This window comes from Ahaetulla prasina, chromosome 3, assembly GCF_028640845.1.
Source record: "Ahaetulla prasina isolate Xishuangbanna chromosome 3, ASM2864084v1, whole genome shotgun sequence".
Taxonomy (NCBI): domain Eukaryota; kingdom Metazoa; phylum Chordata; class Lepidosauria; order Squamata; family Colubridae; genus Ahaetulla; species Ahaetulla prasina.
Window position 1 is genome coordinate 213,208,719 of NC_080541.1, and position 18,989 is coordinate 213,227,707.

The following is an 18,989-nucleotide window of genomic DNA, read 5'->3' on the forward strand; positions in this document are numbered from 1 at the left end:
TCAAAATGGAGTAATCTAACAATGGTCAGACTTCACCACTTGTCTCTCATTACAGTTACAGAGTCAGTTTGGTCTAGTGGTTAAAGCACCAGACTATAAACTGGGAGACTGTGAATTCTAGTCCTTAGGCACCAAAGCCAGTTACGCTCTCAGCCAAACCCACCACACAGAGTTGTTGGGGGAGAAAATAGATGGAGGAAGCTGCATTGGATATGTTTGTTGCCTTGAGTTATTTATCAAAATTAAAAAAGGTTATAAATAAAATAACCGGATTTCTCAACAGAGAATCTTGGTTAGTGCCCCAAGAAATCTCAAAGAGTTGCAAAGAATCAGAAAACCATTTGCTTGATTCCTAAATGTTCAAGTTATTTTCCTCTGAATCTGGAAGCCGTGTCATTTTGGTTCACAACATTTCTTCTATTTCTCTCCAGCTTGCAGATGATCGCATGGCACTGGTATCAGGTATCAGTTTAGATCCTGAAGCGGCTATCTGTGTATCAAAGAGGTTGTCTCCCAAGTGGATTGATGGTATAGAAGAAGTAAGTATATCAAGAATGTGATCACATATGCATACATTCTGGAAAAGCAGTAGTAAAAACTGGCAATATTTTGTTTACTTAATTTTTATCTTCCGATGTTCAGGGCAGAATGTAAAATTAAAAAGTAGTGGTTTAAGAGTTACAGTTCTAAAAATATTCAATAGGAATACATACCTAACTAACTCCATGAAATGTAAATTTGCTTTTTACAATTTGTACAATTCTTTACAATATATTACAATATTTTAGGTTTTAAGAGAGAGAGGGATGGGGGCATAGTATGGAAATACTGTGTTTCCCCGAAAATAAGACCCTGTCTTACATTTTTTTGAACCCTGAAATAAGCGCTTGGCCTTATTGCCGTACGCTCAAAAGCCTGATTGGGCTTATTATCAGAAGATGTCTTGTTTTGGGGGAAACAGGGTATATGATATTTTATTCTCCCATTTATAAAGGAGGAGGGTTTTGATATGGGAATCCATTTGATTTGCAAAGGTTCAAGTTGCTAGCATTAGTTGGAAGGGGAAATTCATAGGGTTGAAGGCAATAAGATGTCTAAGGAAATAGCTGGATTATATTTTACTGACATTACGTTTTTCCCCATTTAATGACCTTTCTTCGTAGAGTTGTTAATTGAATCCCTGCAGTTGTTAAGTTAGTAACATGATTATTAAAAGAATCTGGTTTCCTCATTGATTTTGCTTGTGTCCAATGGTTGCAAAAGGTGATCACACGCTCCTGGGACACTGCAGCCATCATAAATAAATGCCAGTTGCCAAGCGTCCAAATTTTGATCAAGTGACTGTGGGGATGCTGCAATGATCATTAGTGTGCAAAACAGTCATAAGTAACTTTTTTCAGTGCTAATGTCAGGGTTCCAAGTAACATACCCATAGCAAACAAAACTCTTGAGGCGGGCAAGTTCCTCAAAGAATAGGTTTACTGGATATGTCATATTGGGACAAGTTGGTGAAAACCGACTCTGAATATTCAGAGGTGGGCTGCCGCCGGTTAGGACCGGTATAGGCAAACCGGTAGTTCCATCCAGCAGCTGGGCCCACCCACCCGCCCTGGTGCTATCCCAACCTATATAATCACCGTTTTTTTCGTTGCTGTATGCTCACATTTTTGGTTCTGGGCGAACTTGTTGTTACAATATGTGATGCCCACCTCTGTGAATATTCCCATGGTTTTCACCTGATTAAAAATGAAAGTTTGTCACTTTCTCAAAACAATGAGTCACATGGTCCAATCAGGACGCTGTCCAGTTGCTAGGGGAGTCCAATCCCCTCCTTCAGAGCACCTGCAAGAATATCCTTGGTACGAGAAAGCATTTTGTTTTGTTTTGCATCCCTCTTTCCTGGTGTGTCAGCTCTGAAGCCTCAAAATGGCCTCAATCAGGCCAGCTTCAGGGTTGACACGTATTGTAACTTCAAACAGTCACTAAATGAATAGTTGTAAGTCAAGAACAACCTGTATTTCATCAGTCTAGTTTTGACGGAATTCAGTTTCTTGGTCAAGACGGTGAGAGATCAACCGTTTCAGAAGTGATCTGAACCCAAAATATGCTGGTTTTCCCCCCTCCCCCTCTCCCCTGTGGATCCAACCCTAAGTCTGAAACGAGTAAAAAGATTCCATTTCTATGTATTTAGCTGAAATTGAATAGCATTTTTCTATTAAAAAGCCAGTGTGATCTTTTAAAAATATAACAGAGTGGTGTTTTTTTTTTTACTTTACTATTGCCTCAAATGTTTTCTTCACTTAAGTTTCTTTGTTTCTAATTTTGCCCTTATTTTTTTCAAATTTCGTTTTAAGATTCAATATGAGATATCCAGGATAAAACAGAAGATGAAAGAACTAGCCAGTTTGCATGACAAGCATTTAAACAGACCGACTTTGGATGATAGCAGCGAGGAAGAGCATGCAATAGAAATAACCACTCAAGAAATTACACAGGTGCCACCATGGTTCTCTTTTCAAAATAAAATTGGGTGTTACCAAATGCAGATATGTGAGTACGTTGCCCGAATGCTCCCTTGGAGAAAAGGAAAAATCCAGCAGTTAGAAGTCAATTTTGTTTGACTTCTTAAACAATTTTTTTAAAAAAAATGGCAATATTGTACTGATATATGAATACATATGTCATTTTAAGAAGAAAAATGCAAAGATTTTAAACATCCGCCGTTAAGAATTCCAACCAAAATGCATTTGTGTGGATTGATAGTAACAGAAAAAATGTTACCATTTTAAACAATGGAGACCTGATTTGAATAAAACAGTACTTAAGAATCTATGTTATAGATTTAAATTGTTCAGTTGTTGCAACTACACATAATTTAAATTCCACTGATGCAAATAAAGATTTATTTCAATTTAACAACAATTTTGCAACAATCTAACACTTGAAGGAGAAATTTTTGGGTTGCCTGGTTTATAAAACTGAGTAAAGTATTCTTACTTACTTGTTCTATAAAGAATACTTCCCCACTTTTCTTGAAAAAAAATCAAACGCTCTCTGCCAGCAAAGATAATAGAATTTGTTTAGAAACCCTTTGACACTAAATCTACCTGATTTCTTCAACTCTTTTGCTGGGCTGGGGTTGGGGATCCCATGGTTACTTGTCCTTAGGGATTTCAGTTTCCCCCCATGTGACAAGGAGTCTGGGATTTCTCAAGCCATGAAGTTCGTCACTTCAGAGCAACCATGGACTAATTCCGGGTCATTGACAGTCCAGCAGAAATTGGAGGTTGCACATTACACCTGGATTTTTTACTTGGGGCAAATGTGGCATGATCTGATTTTAGAGGATATTACCATCCATCCATTGCCCTGGTCAAATCACTTTCTTATTGCTTTTTGGCTTGCTGGGGTGATCCCCCACTGGTTCAAGATGGCTCATGTTCTGCTGGGGAGGAATAAAACCTAACAACTTCTGTTGAACCCTTATGAGGATTAGTTTTGCTAATAGAGCCGAGGTGGCACAGTGGTTAGAGTGCAGTACCGCAGGCTACTTCAGCTGACTGCTAGCTGCAGTTTGGCAGTTCAGATCTCACCAGGCTCAAGGTTGACTCAGCCTTCCATCCTTCCGAGGTCGGTAAAATGAGGACCCATATTGTTGGGGGCAATAGGCTGACTCTGTAAGCCGCTCAGAGAGGGCTGTAAAAGCACTATGAAGCGGTATATAAGTCTAAGTACTATTGCTATTGCTACAGCATCTTGCTGGCAGATAAAGTCACTCAGATCTACTCCCAGTTGAAATCCAGTGGGCAGGTCCTGTTGAGATGCCTGAAGTGGAGTCTTGCAGAGTTATCTGGGGCAGGTTGGAGACTGTGACTCACGAAGAAGTGGACAGAATTCTCCAGCTACCTGTTTGCTAGATCCAGGTCCCTCCTGATTGGTCAAATCTTCCTGGGAGTTGATCTTTGACTTTGAAGTTGTTTCCCGGGTTTTGAAAGAGGTAATGGTATACCAGCTCTTCAAGAGACCATTGTTGGACCCAGTGACTCTGGACAATCATCATCCAGTCTCCATCCTTCCCTTTGAGGACAAGGTTGTTGAATGGAATCCTGCACTATTTTGAAATTTTCAAAAGAGCCTGACTAATTATACATAGGCTCTTTATTATAACTCAGTCTGGATTTTGTTTTGGTTTTTTTTTTTATAAAGGTCAACAGCTCCTTTTGCTTTTTATCAAGGAAATAAATATTACCAATAGCTTCAGTTATTGCGATAAGCTATATGTATATCCTCAACTCTGAGAGGCATATATTCGCCTTCTGTTGGCTTCAGCTATTCTCCACACAGTGTAAATCACCAGTAACCCAGCACAAAAATTACTGTGAGATTCAATTAAATAAGCCTTTAAGACATAGTTGAATGTAGCTACAGCTCTAGAGCAGTGGTCGCCAACTGGTGGTCTGTGGACCACTGGTGGTCCATGAGAAAATTTTGGTGGTCCCCAGAAAAATTATTTGCATTTTTTATATTGCACTAAATCAGGGGTCCTCAAGCTATGGCCGGATACATGCGATGAATGTTTGTGTTGCTGCAGAGAGTCTCCCCCTTCGGGATATTTTTTTTTTATTTTTATTTTTTTTTTATTCAAAAAGTTTTACAAAAAATTTTTTTCCCCCTTTCCCACCAACCCCTCTCCCTTCACAAACCCCCTCCCCCCTCCCCCCTGGCTTCCCGGAAGAAACACAAGGTATAGTTAAAAATAAAACAAACATATGCTAAAAAAAAATTTTTCCCCAAAACTATTATACCAATTCTCCCTCTCTAACTCTGACTTCCTCCTTACATAACCAAATCCTTCAAAAAATTAACAATAAACAGTAATAAAATATATAAATCAGTAAAACAAATTATTCCTAAAATATTTAAAACCAGCTAAAGCATAAAAATCCAATCCAGTTCAGAGAATATCTCCCTTATAACTTCTATAACCATATAACCATATAATTCCCCCCCCCAAGTCCTTCTTACATAAGATCTTTCAAGAATATTCTATTTAAAATTCAATACAACAGATTATAAAATTTATAAAATTTCAATAGAGAAAATTACAATATTATTTAATTAATTACAATATCTATTCAACTTTAGTCCTTCCTCATCAAAATCCAGTATATCCAAATATCTAGTCTCTTATAATCACAAATTGCCTTTCGGGACACTAATATTTTGTCTATTAATATTTTAAAAACCTTGTTTCAAAAATAATACTTTTGTCTCTTGCCATTTTTTGGTGCATTAATCTCTGTCTTTCCTTCGTTACTCCTTTTAAAAGTCAATCACAATATTTCCTAGTAATTCCTTATGTCCAGAAATCCAAAAATTACTGCCGATATTCCATCAGTCCAAAAGAGAACTCTTGGGAAACATTAAGCTTGTGAATCTTTTCCATTTGAGGAACAATCTCCTGTAGCACAAATTCAGGCAACTCATCCAAACTATTTAAAGAAAACTTCTTTAGATCACCTTGTTTCTTCACGATCAAATCTTCATATTTATCCACTTTTATTTGTATATCCTCCATTCCATTTTCCGAATAATTGCACTGGTTAATTTGCTCCAAACTCTCATCCAAAACGTACCCCATTTTTATCAATTTGTATTTTGAATAATTAAATACATTCTTTCTGTGTAGTCCTGTATAACGTCCGAACCCATTCTTCTGAAAGAACCTCCATAACAAAATTCCTGCTGAGAATCCCCTTGTAACGTACTTAAACAGCGTAATATAATCCAACAGTCCACAGTCAAACACAATAAGATAAAATCTCCATTCAGTTTCGATTCAACAGCAAAGCTCCCTTTGATGTATCGCTCTGCTTTCAGTTTCTCTAAAACGAAACTGAAGGGGGGGAGGAAGTCAGAAAATCAAAAATACTTGCAAACCAATAATTGTTCCTCACACTCTTCCGCCTGCTTTTCGTATCCACAAAAAGAAATCAATTGTTAGCAGAAGTGGACACCCTCCTCTTTTCCTGCTTTTTCAGGAGCGCAGAGAATACTGGAGGTGGGGGAGGGGTAAATAAGGGGATTCGACCGTTCAGGGCTTTGTATTACAAAAACAAAGCCCCTAGGAGAATCTACCCAAATCCTCCCCCTTGCTCTGTCTCTCTCTTTCAACCAGAGAGAGAAATGAAGCCGGGATCAGTTGTTAAATCCGGCTTCTACCATATTCAATGCGGAGTGCCATAAATTAGCACCCAACGAGGAGGGTGGCGCCACCCGGAAGCCCCCCCTTCGGGATATTTTTGTGTGGGTTGGAGGGTGGCAGAAATTGCGACTTCAGCCTCCTGGTATGGGGCTTTGGATGATGGCTAAAGGGAAGTGCCACTGATGGCAAAGAGCCGGAGGGCCTTGTTCCAGTGAGACTGCATCATGGCCGGGAACTGGCTGACCATCTCAGCCCACTGAGCCTCCAGGCAGCAGTACCTGACCTTGCACTCTGGCAGGTCTTCCCTCTGCTTGGAAAGTCTATGCTTGTAGTCCTCAGTGAGGTGCTTCTGCTGAGCCTCCTCGGTCAGATCCAATTTGAACTGAGCCAGCTGTTTTGCCAACTCTTTCTCATCCTGGCTGCTTAGCTCCAACAACTGCTTCCTATTGGGGCCCTAAGGAGCCCAGGTGGGCAGGCAAGGAGTGGCTGGGAGGGGAGGGGCCAGTAGAGGCCGTCAAGACAACCCTTGACGTGAGCGACATTGAGTTGGCCACTCCCACCCAGTCACATGACCACCTAGCCATGCCCACCCTGCCGGTCATTAGGCAGATCATATTAGTGGTCCGCGGGCTTTAAAATTATGAATTTAGTGGTCCCTGAGGTCTGAAAGGTTGGGGATCTCTGCTCTAGAGGATAACTTTACTTGAGTTTAAAGAAATAGTTTCTGAGGCATTTTTTGTTGTTGTTAATTGAACCAGGAATACTTGTTCCTGTTTCTCTATAAAAACTATTTGTCTTCTCTCTCTCTCTCTCTCTCTCTCTCTCTCTCTCTCTCTGTCTTCCCCAGCTATTTCACAGGTGTCAAAGAGCAGTCCAGGGTTTGCACAGCAAGTCTCGAAGCTGTACGGACCAAGAATGCCGGCTTCTGAAGAACGTTGTGTGTTCCTTAGCTCAGTCTCTGCAGGACCTCTCCACAAGCTTTAGGCACGGGCAGTCCGACTATCTCAAACGTAAGCCATGGACCATTTACAGCCTTTTATACCTGGGCATCTCCACTCCGTGACTGAGAATTCTTAGTGACAATAATCTCCTTGTTCTTCTAGGCATGAAAAATCGAGAAGAAAGATCCAAACATTTCTTTGACACCTCGGTCTCTCTCATGGATGATGGGGAGGATACAACATTGTATGACAGGGTAGGTACCAAATTGTCAACTGGATTATTTTTATGTAAAACGACAAAAGCATCTGGTGTTCATTTGCCTGCTATGAAGAACTTGAAAGTAATGATTGCATGCATCGGTTAAAGTTGAGCAAGTCTCTCTTGTATTAAGGTGCAAATTTCTCAGAAGAGACAAAGTTTTGAAAATTGCATGCTATTTGCAGGCATGCCAAAGAATCAAAAGTACTATCACCACCGCCTTTTCTCTCTCTCTTGTTTCCTTTCTGATATTTTTTTCTCTATTTCTGATTGCCCAGCAGGCTGCAAGGGAAATGATAAATCACTCTTGGGGGGGGGGGCTTTAAAATTAAGTTGAGAGTCCCATATTATCCTCTGGCTTAAGGCTGACTACCTGCTGTTTAAGAAATTGGTCTCTCGGATATCTGCCAAAAATCATCCTCACAGTTGCTAGGAAAAATTGGGTTGCTGTTGGATTTTTAGACTCTTGGTTATAAACTGATCCTTTGGAACTCTCAATGGGTGCAGCTGGGCTCAGAATTATGCCATAATTATAGTGCTTATCTTTTAAAAAGAGAACTTTTAAGAGAAAGATTAAAGAGGTTGCAGAAGGGGAAAATACAGGAGGATATTATATTCGAATGGGAAGCTATAAGTATCCTGTTCAGTTTGAAAACCTTTTGGGGTTTTTTTTTTTAATGCATTTTGAACGGTACAATATTTAGCTATTTACAAGTCTGACATTTTTGTTTTTATTTTAATAAAGGGTTTTACGGATGACCAGTTAGTATTAGTGGAACAAAACACTATGTTGGTGGAAGAGCGGGAACGAGAAATTCGACAAATTATACAGTCCATTACTGATCTTAATGAAATTTTCAGGGATTTAGGAGCAATGATAGTTGAACAGGTAAGTGGCTCCTTGATATCAGTACTATTTGCATCTTATAAGATCTTGATTTAGAACATTATAAGTCTTCCTGGAGTTCACTTGAAGAAAAGCAGGATGTCAACATAATCAAAAATCAGGTGGATTGGACCTTATCATATTGAAGTAACATTGTTGAAAAAAATGGTCTATTAGATCTAATCATTTAATTTTTTGGCTTACCAACTGAGGGTAATTCTAGTCCTAACCTAATTAAAATTAATCATTTTACTTTGTATTTCTGTTTGCTTGATTAGGAATGGTTCAAACATTGTCAGAAATCCTGAGTTTTGCTAAGTATCTTGTCTGTGCCTTTGTACCAACTCTGTCAATACACTTACAAAGCACACTGATGGAGTCCTATGCATTTGGAGGCTATAGCAGCTGCAGAATGCAGCAGCGTGGGCAGTTTTTGAAGGCCCAAGAGTGGCCCATGTAACACCATTGTTCCATGAGCTGCATTGGCTGCTGGTTTGCTTCCAGGTGCAATTCAAGGTGTTGGTAATCACCTTGAAAGCCCTTCATGACATGGATCCAGGCTACTTGCAGGACCACTTCATCTCACTGGGATTAGCCTGCCGCACCCGTGCCAGAAGAAGCATCCTGCAGGCCCCATCACCCAGGTTATTCTGGCTGGTGGGGGTCCAGGAGAAAAGCCTTCTCTGCCATTGTACCTGCCCCCTGGAACATTTTGCCACCTGGACTGAGGTTGGCTCCTGACCTTCAGCAAGATCATAAAGACCTGGCTTTGCCAGGTGGCTTGGGGCTCCAATAGAAGGACTTCACATTGGGGGTGGTTGATAAACTAATAACTCGCATCCCCTCCCACACACACACACCCTGCTGATCCGATTCCCTCTCTCCCCATCTTTTAGTTAGGGTTGAGTATTTATCTTTTTATATTATTTGGGTTTTGCAAAATGTTATCTTTTTAATATTGACAACCTTGTGATAAGATGGGTGATCAATAAAATAGATAGATAGATAGATAGATAGATAGATAGATAGATAGATAGATAGATAGATAGATAGATAGATAGATAGATAGATAGATAGATACCATAGGTAGATGGATGGATCAATGGATGGACGGATGATAGGCAGGTAGGCAGGCAGATCCTAGAGTGGGAGGGAGTCATTTGGATCATCAAAAAGGTTGTGACATGGGGCAAAGCTCACAACAACTGTCTCACTTAGCAACAGAAATTTCAGGCTTAATTGTGATTGTTAGTCACAATTGTATGTGTACGTACAAGAAGCAAGATAAGGATGAATTATCTGCCTTTGGTTCTTCAATCTATTTCTACACTGAAATATAGAATGTTCAATCTTTCTATCTTGGTGTGTGTGTGTGTGAATATAAATATATATATATATGCACAGACACACACATTGTTAGAAGTGTAGAGGGAAGGTTCACCAAATATTCCACTTATTTTTGTACCAGTTTTATTTTCATATGCTGGTTTACCATCATATGCGGGTTTTTCAGCATTCAGTAGCCAATCAATTTATATTAATGGAAAACATTCTATAATTTAAGCCTATCTTAATACATATTGCACTTCAAATCAATCAACCTTTATTATGGTCACAGACCAGCATTTCAGCCTGATGCATATTTTTTCTTCAGGGTACTGTACTGGATAGGATTGACTACAATGTTGAGCAATCATGCATAAAAACAGAAGAAGGGTTGAAACAACTACATAAAGTAAGCACAGAATGTTTTTTCGATGTCTTATTCTGAATGTCACTATTTCATACTGTCAAGAAGCTTGTTATTGCAATTCCAAACTTATGAGGCATAACATTTTCTCTTTCCATTCCTATGGTTTTAGAAATTAAAAGGACGACAATAATGGCAGCTAGCTAAAATTAAGGAAATTAGACAAATGGCTCCTATCCTAAATATCTCAATATCTAGCATTTAATTATTGTATGTTAATGTGATTACGTTTTCCTGATTATTCCTCTGTGCAGTTCTCCCACAAATCTCTTTGCAGTTGGCAGATGGGTATTTCTACCCATTTCTTTTTATCCACAGAACTGTAAAATAATCTAGGTGTATAGGTTGAGTTCACCTTTGAGTTGAGTTCTATGAGGATTAAGGTTATTCCTTATCTTATTTGTCGGATATAAATCAGTTATTGCTACATGTACTTGTGCCAGAAAGGGAAACGTCATGGATGGATATAGCATCTCTGTACCAAACCTCCTATGACGGTTTACATAAGGAAAAATACATGAAAATGAAAATCTAGTGTCCATAAAACCAAGTCCAGAAAACAACAACAAAGGAAAAGTTCCGAAAACAAAGCAAACATTAGAAATTAAACTCAATCTGGTTCTATCCTTATTCCCTGGCAGTGGTGGGATTCAGCCGGTTCTCTCCAGATCGCCTGAACCGGTAGCGGCGACTGCGGGAGGCTCCGCCCACCCAACCAGATGTAATGCGTGACTATTGCGCATGCGCAGAAGGCCGTGCACATGCACAGAGGTGGCGCGTGTGCTCACATTTGCGAACCGGTAGGGAAGTAAGTAAATCCCACCTCTGCTCCCTGGGATATAAGAGGAGTGAAGAGAAAATAATATCAGGTTTTTTTTAAGACTTTCAACTTGGCCACACCACAAAACTGACTTCACCAGTTTGATTATTTTACTGATACAGACTGTAATAACATAACCTTGAAAGCCAAAAGCATTTTTCACTTCCCTTCCTCTTATATAGGGAATGAAGGCAGTCTGAGTCCATTCTTTTTTTTTTCCTGTCTTTTCCAAGTTAAAGCACATTTTTTGTGCATATTGTAGTCATCATCTCCGCTTAGTTTCTCCAAGGTCCTTTCTGTGGCTCTCTAACAAATTATTCCTTATTTAGAGTAATTTATTTTCTGCTATCTACAGGAAAGAATCTCTGTGTTAAAAGTCCTCTTTTCTGTATCTGCAGGCCGAGCATTATCAAAAGAAGAATCGGAAGATGCTCATCATTTTAATTTTGTTTGTCATAGTTATTATCCTTATCATTGTCCTTATTGCTGTAAAATTTCGCTAGGCGCCATGTGCCGGTGATGCTTTTCTTTCTCTCTTGTGTTTGTCTGAGAGGTAGCAACAAATTTTTGTGTGTTGTGTTTCTCCCGTTTTTGTTCCTGACAGGAATGGTTGAGTCTCTTGAAAGCTGCCTGTTGGATGAATGTATGGGACCTAATGGTGCAAAGTCAGTGCAATGTTCATACAGAAAAGTTCTGTTTTACATGTTCAGTGAATATGGAAGGCAGCGATCTGTAAAAATCAGAAATGCGCAGAAATGTCAGAATTTCTGAGAAAAGCTACCAAATCAGGCATTTCGTTTACCCAGGCCATTGAAATGCTAGAATGCATTTTTAAAAGTGATTTAAACGTTTCAGAAAGTGCTTTTACTAAACAGGAATCATAATGTGCTTTCTACCATGACTTAGCCTACGGTTAATTTTAGGGTAAACTATCCATATTATGATGTGGACATCATTCCCAAAACTATTAAGTTGGAGATTTTTTTAAATAAATAAATGCCTTAATGATACAATATTCCCTCTTTACCCTCTTCCCCTCCTGAGTTAATTAGTATGGGTTCACAGAAATAATAAAAAAAAAAGATTTCTAATTTTATTCTATTATTCCAAAAGTGGTGGAACATTATCAGTAATACTCTAACCACAGAGAGTATTATTGTTTTAAGATTATTTTTTTAAAATTTTAAATAATCAAGAATGTTTTTTGATTATTTCCACCTCTTCCCACTATTGAACTGAAAGGTGTGTCTCTGATCCCTCTTTCTGAATCTTCCTTCCCAAACTGAAACTGTTAATAATACATAGCAGCAGTTACATATTTCATCTTATTATTTTCAGAGTGCGAACGGAAAAGGGCATGGTACAATTCACACAGAGTTTAAATTGAACTAATGGCAGCATCAGGAACTTACATTTAAATAAAACCACTTTTGTTCTCAGCTGCGAGATCTCAGGAGAATTTGGAATCCTGTTCAGAGCAAATGTTGCTCTGCGTCAGCATTTCTTGTTTCTCTTAACATTGTAGGTGGTTCTGCTGAAAAAGAAAGTTTTCGTGATTAAAACAAAATCTCATCTTTTAACTGTAACTTAAAACTGCTGTGCTATTTGGGGCCCTCGGTGTTCAATCCTTTTTTTTAAAAGCATTTTGTACTGAAGAATTTGAAGGTTGTACTTTGCATCTCTTTTTGCTGTGATTTAGCAACACCAGTTGCCAACTTTTTTTAAACTGCCTTAGATTCTTATCCATTTGATCATGCAATGCTGCCTGTGTATTTGCTACACCTTGTTTTCTTCCTTTCATCCAGCTCTTTGCATCATTCAGATTTCTTGTATCTGATAACAGGGAAAAAAGAAATCATAGTCCCACCTTGGGTCATTGGGAGATTCTGCTTGCTAGATAAATGAAGAATCCAACATCTGTAGTTGAAACCTCTTTGACATAAAATAGGGTTGCCACAAGAGAATTGTGTTCAGCTGCTGCTGTGATTGTCAGTGAGAAGATGAAGAAATGCTCTTGGTAAACTCTACTCAGTTATTTTGATTCATCTCCTATTTACAGAACTTCTGCAGAAGGCTACTTTATGCCTTCCGATACCGTGGTCCATTGCTTCCTGGAAGAATGGAATTCAGTCTCTTTTATGTTATTATCTGCAGCAACTATCAATTGTACAGGTAGATTTGTGATTTCCCAGCCAGTGAATAATAAGATACCAGACAGCATGAGAAATATGGAAAATAAACATATTGTACTTCATGCACGTGCAAAAATCCATTTGATCCTTATGCATGCATAAAATAGACAAAAATGTGTCACTGGTGATGGTTGCCAGAGTCTGGTCTGTATTTTCCAACTGGCTAACAAGGGCCGCTTATGTTTATTGAAAGTATTATTCTGTTACCTAAAGGAGAATACCGATTACACACACTGGACTTCTTTCTTTTCAAAAGAAGGAAAAGCATAGGTTAACTTAAGTTTCTCCATGATTTGCTCAAGATTAAGTTTCTCCATGATTTGCTCAAGATAACAAATTTCAGCATTAACCTCCTTCTGCCATTTTTTATGCTGATCATTAACATCTTTAAACAGTTTTTATTAGGTTTAGTAACAGGAGAAAATATTTATAAACACGTACCTAAAACCAGTGGTATGATTTGGAAAAGGCCATCTTGGCTCCAAACTAAATTGGTGCATGTCAATATGTGTATGTCCTTGAAGTCAAGCTTGATCCTTGACTGCACTGTGGATACTCTGCGATCACTTCTCTTCCAAAGTATATGGGAATGGTTTATTATTGCCTTTTCTCTGGATGTAGACTTTGTAGACTTCCAATGTGGCCTACACCTAGAGATCCCCCTGCTCAGCTCTGAAAATATGCACACGTGTATAATTATTGCAATCTGTGTATTGCTGTGGGTTTAATTAAGACTGGATTAATTGGATGCAGAAACAGACAGATTTTACTTCCTTCTCCCTCCCCCTCTCCCCAGAAAAAGGGAACCATGAAAAGGATTGAGCCAAGTGTGAAATGTGTTCTCTAAAGAGGATGGTGGATAGAACAAGCTGGATGTTTGGAAGAAAAAGGTATTTTGCTACTAAAAAAAAATCACTGCTATTCTCCTTATAGGAAAAAATTGTCTTTTGCAAGAGGAAAAGTTGTTTGTTTTCATGCCACCTCCCTAATATAATTTGGTGGCATGTTACTGCCACTAAGGTTATTTGTGAATACCGTTTTGAAGTTTCATTTGTATTTCTGTCTACTGCAATATATTTTTGGGAATTATCCCCAATGCACAGATTCTCTAAAGTCTTTTTAAAAATCTTAAATCATGAGAACAAATCAGTGTAAGATATGTACATTCCAAGGGGTGGGTTTTGCGGTTTGGAGATTCCTTGTGGTCGTTGGTCATGGTTTCATGTGGCATCACTGTACTTTGGGAATAATTCTTTTTTAAGTTTATTTAATATTATTTATTTAAAATGCAATAGTTAAATAGGTGGGGGGTGGGGTTTCTACACTGAAGATTCTTTGCCTGACCCATTGGTGAAAAACCAAACTGGCTTGTAGTTTAACTGGATTGAAAAAGGTCAGGCAAGAGATAAGTTAGCAATTTACAAAAGAATGGCCAAAGATTTGATCATTCTTGTCTGCCTGATTTGGTGCTTTCTCTGTTTTGGCAGATTTGTTGCATAAAATTTACTGGGATGTTTTCTCTGTACCAACTCCCCCAACCAGCAGTCCTCTAGCAGACTCGGTTTCCAGAAAAACTGCTGGATGCTTTATCTTCTCAGGCAATATTATTCTTGGTGAGCCTTTTTATTTCCTAGATAAATTGGCTCTCTACAACCTGCCCTCTTTGCAAAACTGGAAAACCAAAGCTGAGAAGTAGTAGCACCCTTTTACCCAAAGAACCAATTGTTACAGCCTGAGTTGAACTGAGACAACTATTAATTGGATGAAAAAGAGATGTAATTCTGACTTTCTTGTGACCGTTCACTGTTGAATGATGCTTGTGGTATGTTCCAGAACAGGGGTCTCCAACCTTGGTCCCTTTAAGACTTGTGGACTTGCTGGCTGAGGGACTCTTGGAGTTGAGGTCCACAAGTCTTAAAGGGACCAAGGTTGGAGACCCCTGTTCCAGAAGGTCTTCCCTGCTTCAGGTTGAATGTATTTGGGATTAAACAGGATTTAAAGCTAAAGGAAATCTACAGCCTGCCATAGAGGTTCAGCTCTACCACTTTGTGTATTGCTGCCAAACAGCCTTTCAGCAAAACTCCAAACCTTGGTTGGGCGCAGAATGAAGGCTCTTGATAGAACCAATAAAGGAGAATCATCCCGAATGAGAAATCATCAGCTGGATACATCACATAGGGACTCAAGTAGGACCAACAGTGGTTTCGAGTAATGATGGATTTGCTTTCAAATCAAATGTATTTATGGTGTATGTAATGGAAGGGATCTCTGTTTTTACCCAACAATGTACAGTCTATTTTCATCCATTTCTGTGGACAATTTGTAATGTACAAATAAACTATTCAACTCTAACTAGAAGCTGATTTCTTCTCCCCCTTTAAAACTCGTCATAGGAGGACCACTTAGCCTTGTGGAAGCACCACTGGCCCATTAAAATCTAGTATTTTTTCTATTAATTTATTTTAACAATAATCGAAATATTACTTTGTTTAGCATAAAAATCCAGTGGAACAACTTGCCTCCAGAAGTTGTGGGCACTCTAACACTGGAAGAGACTGGACAACCATTTGTCTGAAATGGTATAGGGCAGGGGTCTCCAACCTGGGCAACCAGGGGTCTCCAACCTTGGCAACTTGAAGACTTGTGGACTTCGACTCCCAGAACTCCCAGGGAGTTGGTCCACAAGTCTTAAAGCTTGAGTCTTAAAGCCACAAGTCTTAAAGCCTGAGCAGGAGGTTGGACTAAAAGACCTCAAAGTTCCCTTCCAACTCTGGGTCTACTACTGGGCTCATTCCTCCCTTTTCCTTATTTTAACAGATTAACAAGAGTTGGAAGGGACCTTATAGGTCATCCAGTCCAACCCCTGCTCAAGCAGGAGACCCTGCCTACAACACAAATGGCAGTCCAGCCTCTTGAAAGCTTCCAGCGATGAAGCTCCCACAAGGTCTGAAGGCCACTTCTGTTTCATTGGTTGATTGCTCGCTCAAACTTTGAAAGGCTCCATCAGTTCAATTTTGTCATAATCCCACCCCACCCCATCCCAATGAAAGCTCGCTAGATTTCAATCTGGATTTATTCAACCTTGGAGCAGATTTTCCCAAATCGGGGATGGATGGGAGAGAGCAGGAGAGTCACAGTGCTGCTGTTTCCAACCCATGTGGTATAGGATCCACTTGAACAGGGGACTGGACTAGAACAGGGGTCTCCAACCTTGGCAACTTTAAGACTTGTGGACTACAACTCCCAGTGTTCCTCAGCCAGCTTTGCTGAGATCTGTGAGTGTTTGCTGTAAGCCTCTCTGCAGTCTACATCAGGGCTCTCCAACCCTGGCAATTGAACTGGGAGTTGTAGTCCACTAGTCTTAAAGTTGCCAAGGTTGGAGAGCCCTGGACTAGAAACAGGGGCCTCCAACCTTGACAACTTTAAGCCTGGCGGACTTCAACTCCCAGAATCCCCAGCCAGCTTTGCTTTGCTGGCTTTGCTTTGCTGGCTGGGGGATTCAGGGAGTTGAAGTCCTCCAGGCTTAAAGTTGTCAAGGTTGGAGACTCCTGGACTAGAAGACCTCCAAGGTCCCCTCCAGCTCTATTCTGACTGACACCTTCCTCTGAAGCACGTTCCTCTTTCCCTGGCGCTTTTCCTACCTGTGAATTTTCTAGCTGGGCCAAGACTTCAGTTGAATCTAGCCGGGAAATCCCCAGGAAACAGCCACCTTGGCCCTGACAGCGATCCACTGCAACGAAGGCAAACGGCGGCAGCCGCCGGCCGGTGGCATCTCGGGATGGCCTGTTTTCGACTCGCGCTCCTCCCGTTCTCTTCCTCCTCCTCCTTCTGCGCTGTCCTTCTTCTTGCGGCCGCGGGAGGCAGGCGCGGCACCTGCCTGGGAGGAGCCGCCGCGCCGCGGGCAGGAAGATGGCGAGCGTGCAGCTGGAGTTCCAGGCCAGCGCTGGCGAGGCGGACCCGCAAAGCCGCCCGGTGCTGGTGCTTGGCCAGCTGCAGAACCTCCACCGGCTGCCGTGGGCTCACGTGCGGGGCAAGCTCCAGCCCAGGGTCACCGAGGAGGTAACGCGGCGTCGGGCTGGCATCGCCTCTTTGCCTGCCGAACGTCCCCCTTCGCCCTTTGGGAAGGGGCGCTGCCCCCGATTGGCAGCCCTCGCGGCTCACCCCCCCAACCCGGTTGCTCTTGCAGCCGCGGCCCTGCTGGCCTCGGAGCCGGATCGCCCTCCCCTCGCCCTTTCTCTTGCCGGACAGGCCTAGGCTGAGCCGCGAACCGCTCCAGCCGCGGCGATCGGGTTGAATCCCGGCGCCTCTCCCGGCGCCCTGCTCGGAGCGGAGTTCCTTCGGGGGTGCCCAAAGTTGGGTGGTTTGCTTGCAAGATGTTTCATTATCCGGAACTAAACTAGAATAGAATAGAATCAACAGAATTGGAAAAGGGACCTTGGAGGTCTTCTAGTCCAACCCCCCCAACCCCCCCCCCCCCGCTCAGGCAGGAAAGCATATATAACTATGTCAGGTTGTCCAATCTCTTCTTTTTAAAAACTTCCCGTCTTGATGACTAGCGCGGATGATGTTACCTAGTTCGGGTAATGAAATGTCTGCAAGCAAACCAACCACCGAGCTCCGAGACCACCGAGGACTCCGCAATTCAACCCCGAGCTTACAGATACTCACTTCCATTAGTAGAGCAGCTTTGTGCCCGGGGGTTGCAGCCCTCCGCCCTCATGGAGCGCTTTGCAAGATGGAGATGGGTGTGTGGGGAGCAGCGGTGCTCTGACTCCGGTGCCGAGGATCTGGTCTTCATTGCTGTCGGTGCAGATTCCGAATTGAGTGGATTTTGAAATTGCTAACCTCGTGGCAATCTGCTGCCTGCGCTTTATCCCTGCCCCCCACCCCTTTCCCCGAGTTAATCACATAAACTTCCAGGTGTTTGCCTGCCTCTTTTTCATATCTTCCTAAGAGAGAGAGAGACAATAGCCTTCAGATAGACTGATTGCTTGGTAATGCTACGTGAAGTCACAGATTTAGGCTGGCCCAAAAATGTTGCTTGCTTCTTGGAGGTGTTGGGTAAACCTAATCTTTGTGACTAGTAAAGAGTTGCTTGTGGTTTAAGATGTTTTGTGAGTTCAGCCAATTGTGTTTGAATCAATATGATTAAGAAAAATAAACGTAATATAAGATGTTCTATGAATTGATCCTTAGATCAGGGGTCTCCAACCTTAGTAACTTTAAGGTTTCTGGACTTCAACTCCCAGAGTTCCTCAGCCAGCTTTGCTCTTGGGAGCTGAAGTCCACAAGCCTTAAAGTTACTAAGGTTGAAGACCGCTGCCTTTGATCATGCTGGCTGGGGAACTTTCTGAGTAGAAGTCAATCCATGTGAAAGTTCCTGAGATTGAGAAACACTACTCTAGATTTTATTCCATTTTCCCCAATATTCTTACATTGACAAGGAAATTGAATGGGTTTTCTTACAGGTAATCCTAGACTTACGACCATTCATTTAGCTATCGTTAAAAGTTACAAAGGCCAGAATAAAGTATAGGCATGGAAATTGTCAGGAAATTGTAATTTGCCTAACTAGTTGGCCAGGCAATATATAAACTAACTATGTATGTTTAAAGAAAGGCATGATATTGCTTTAAGGCTGTGCTGCATCATGGAGCCATCCTGATTGGTTGAGCTCTGTAGCCAATGTATAAAAGGACTACTAAATTATAGCTTGTTTGGGGAATTACAGGGATGCTACAGTATTATAACCTGATGACATGCTGCAACTGTATATTTGAGCTTTATGATCGTTGCTTGATCATGGCTAGTTACTGATTCCTCAAGATACTGACTGTTGTGAATTGAACTGAACTGAAAGAAGAGCTTGTTTGTTTTGCAAGTCTACATTGGTAAGAAGACTGACTGACTGACTTTATATGTGTATGACCTGGAAT

At 41.0% G+C, this 18,989-nt stretch overlaps 2 protein-coding genes across 5 annotated transcripts in view; both read left to right on the forward strand.

Annotated features, from left to right (window-relative positions):
* STX16 (syntaxin 16) overlaps positions 1-15,405 on the forward strand; it is a 24,218-nt gene extending 8,813 nt beyond the window's left edge. For 3 of the 4 annotated variants that reach the window (XM_058176344.1, XM_058176342.1, XM_058176343.1), the window contains 7 exons: positions 432-539; positions 2,355-2,495; positions 7,053-7,215; positions 7,309-7,400; positions 8,151-8,294; positions 9,946-10,026; positions 11,260-15,405. In XM_058176344.1, the coding sequence (XP_058032327.1) occupies positions 432-539; positions 2,355-2,495; positions 7,053-7,215; positions 7,309-7,400; positions 8,151-8,294; positions 9,946-10,026; positions 11,260-11,364 (834 nt within the window). In that variant the 3' untranslated portion in view covers positions 11,365-15,405. The other variant, XM_058176345.1, reaches the window with a different exon arrangement.
* Positions 15,406-16,910: 1,505 nt separating this feature from the next.
* Positions 16,911-18,989, forward strand: part of NPEPL1 (aminopeptidase like 1) — a 31,214-nt gene continuing 29,135 nt past the window's right edge. Inside the window, exon 1 of the mRNA XM_058177621.1 lies at positions 16,911-17,112. Coding sequence (XP_058033604.1) covers positions 16,963-17,112 — 150 coding nt within the window. The 5' untranslated portion in view covers positions 16,911-16,962. The remainder of the gene's footprint in view (positions 17,113-18,989) is intronic.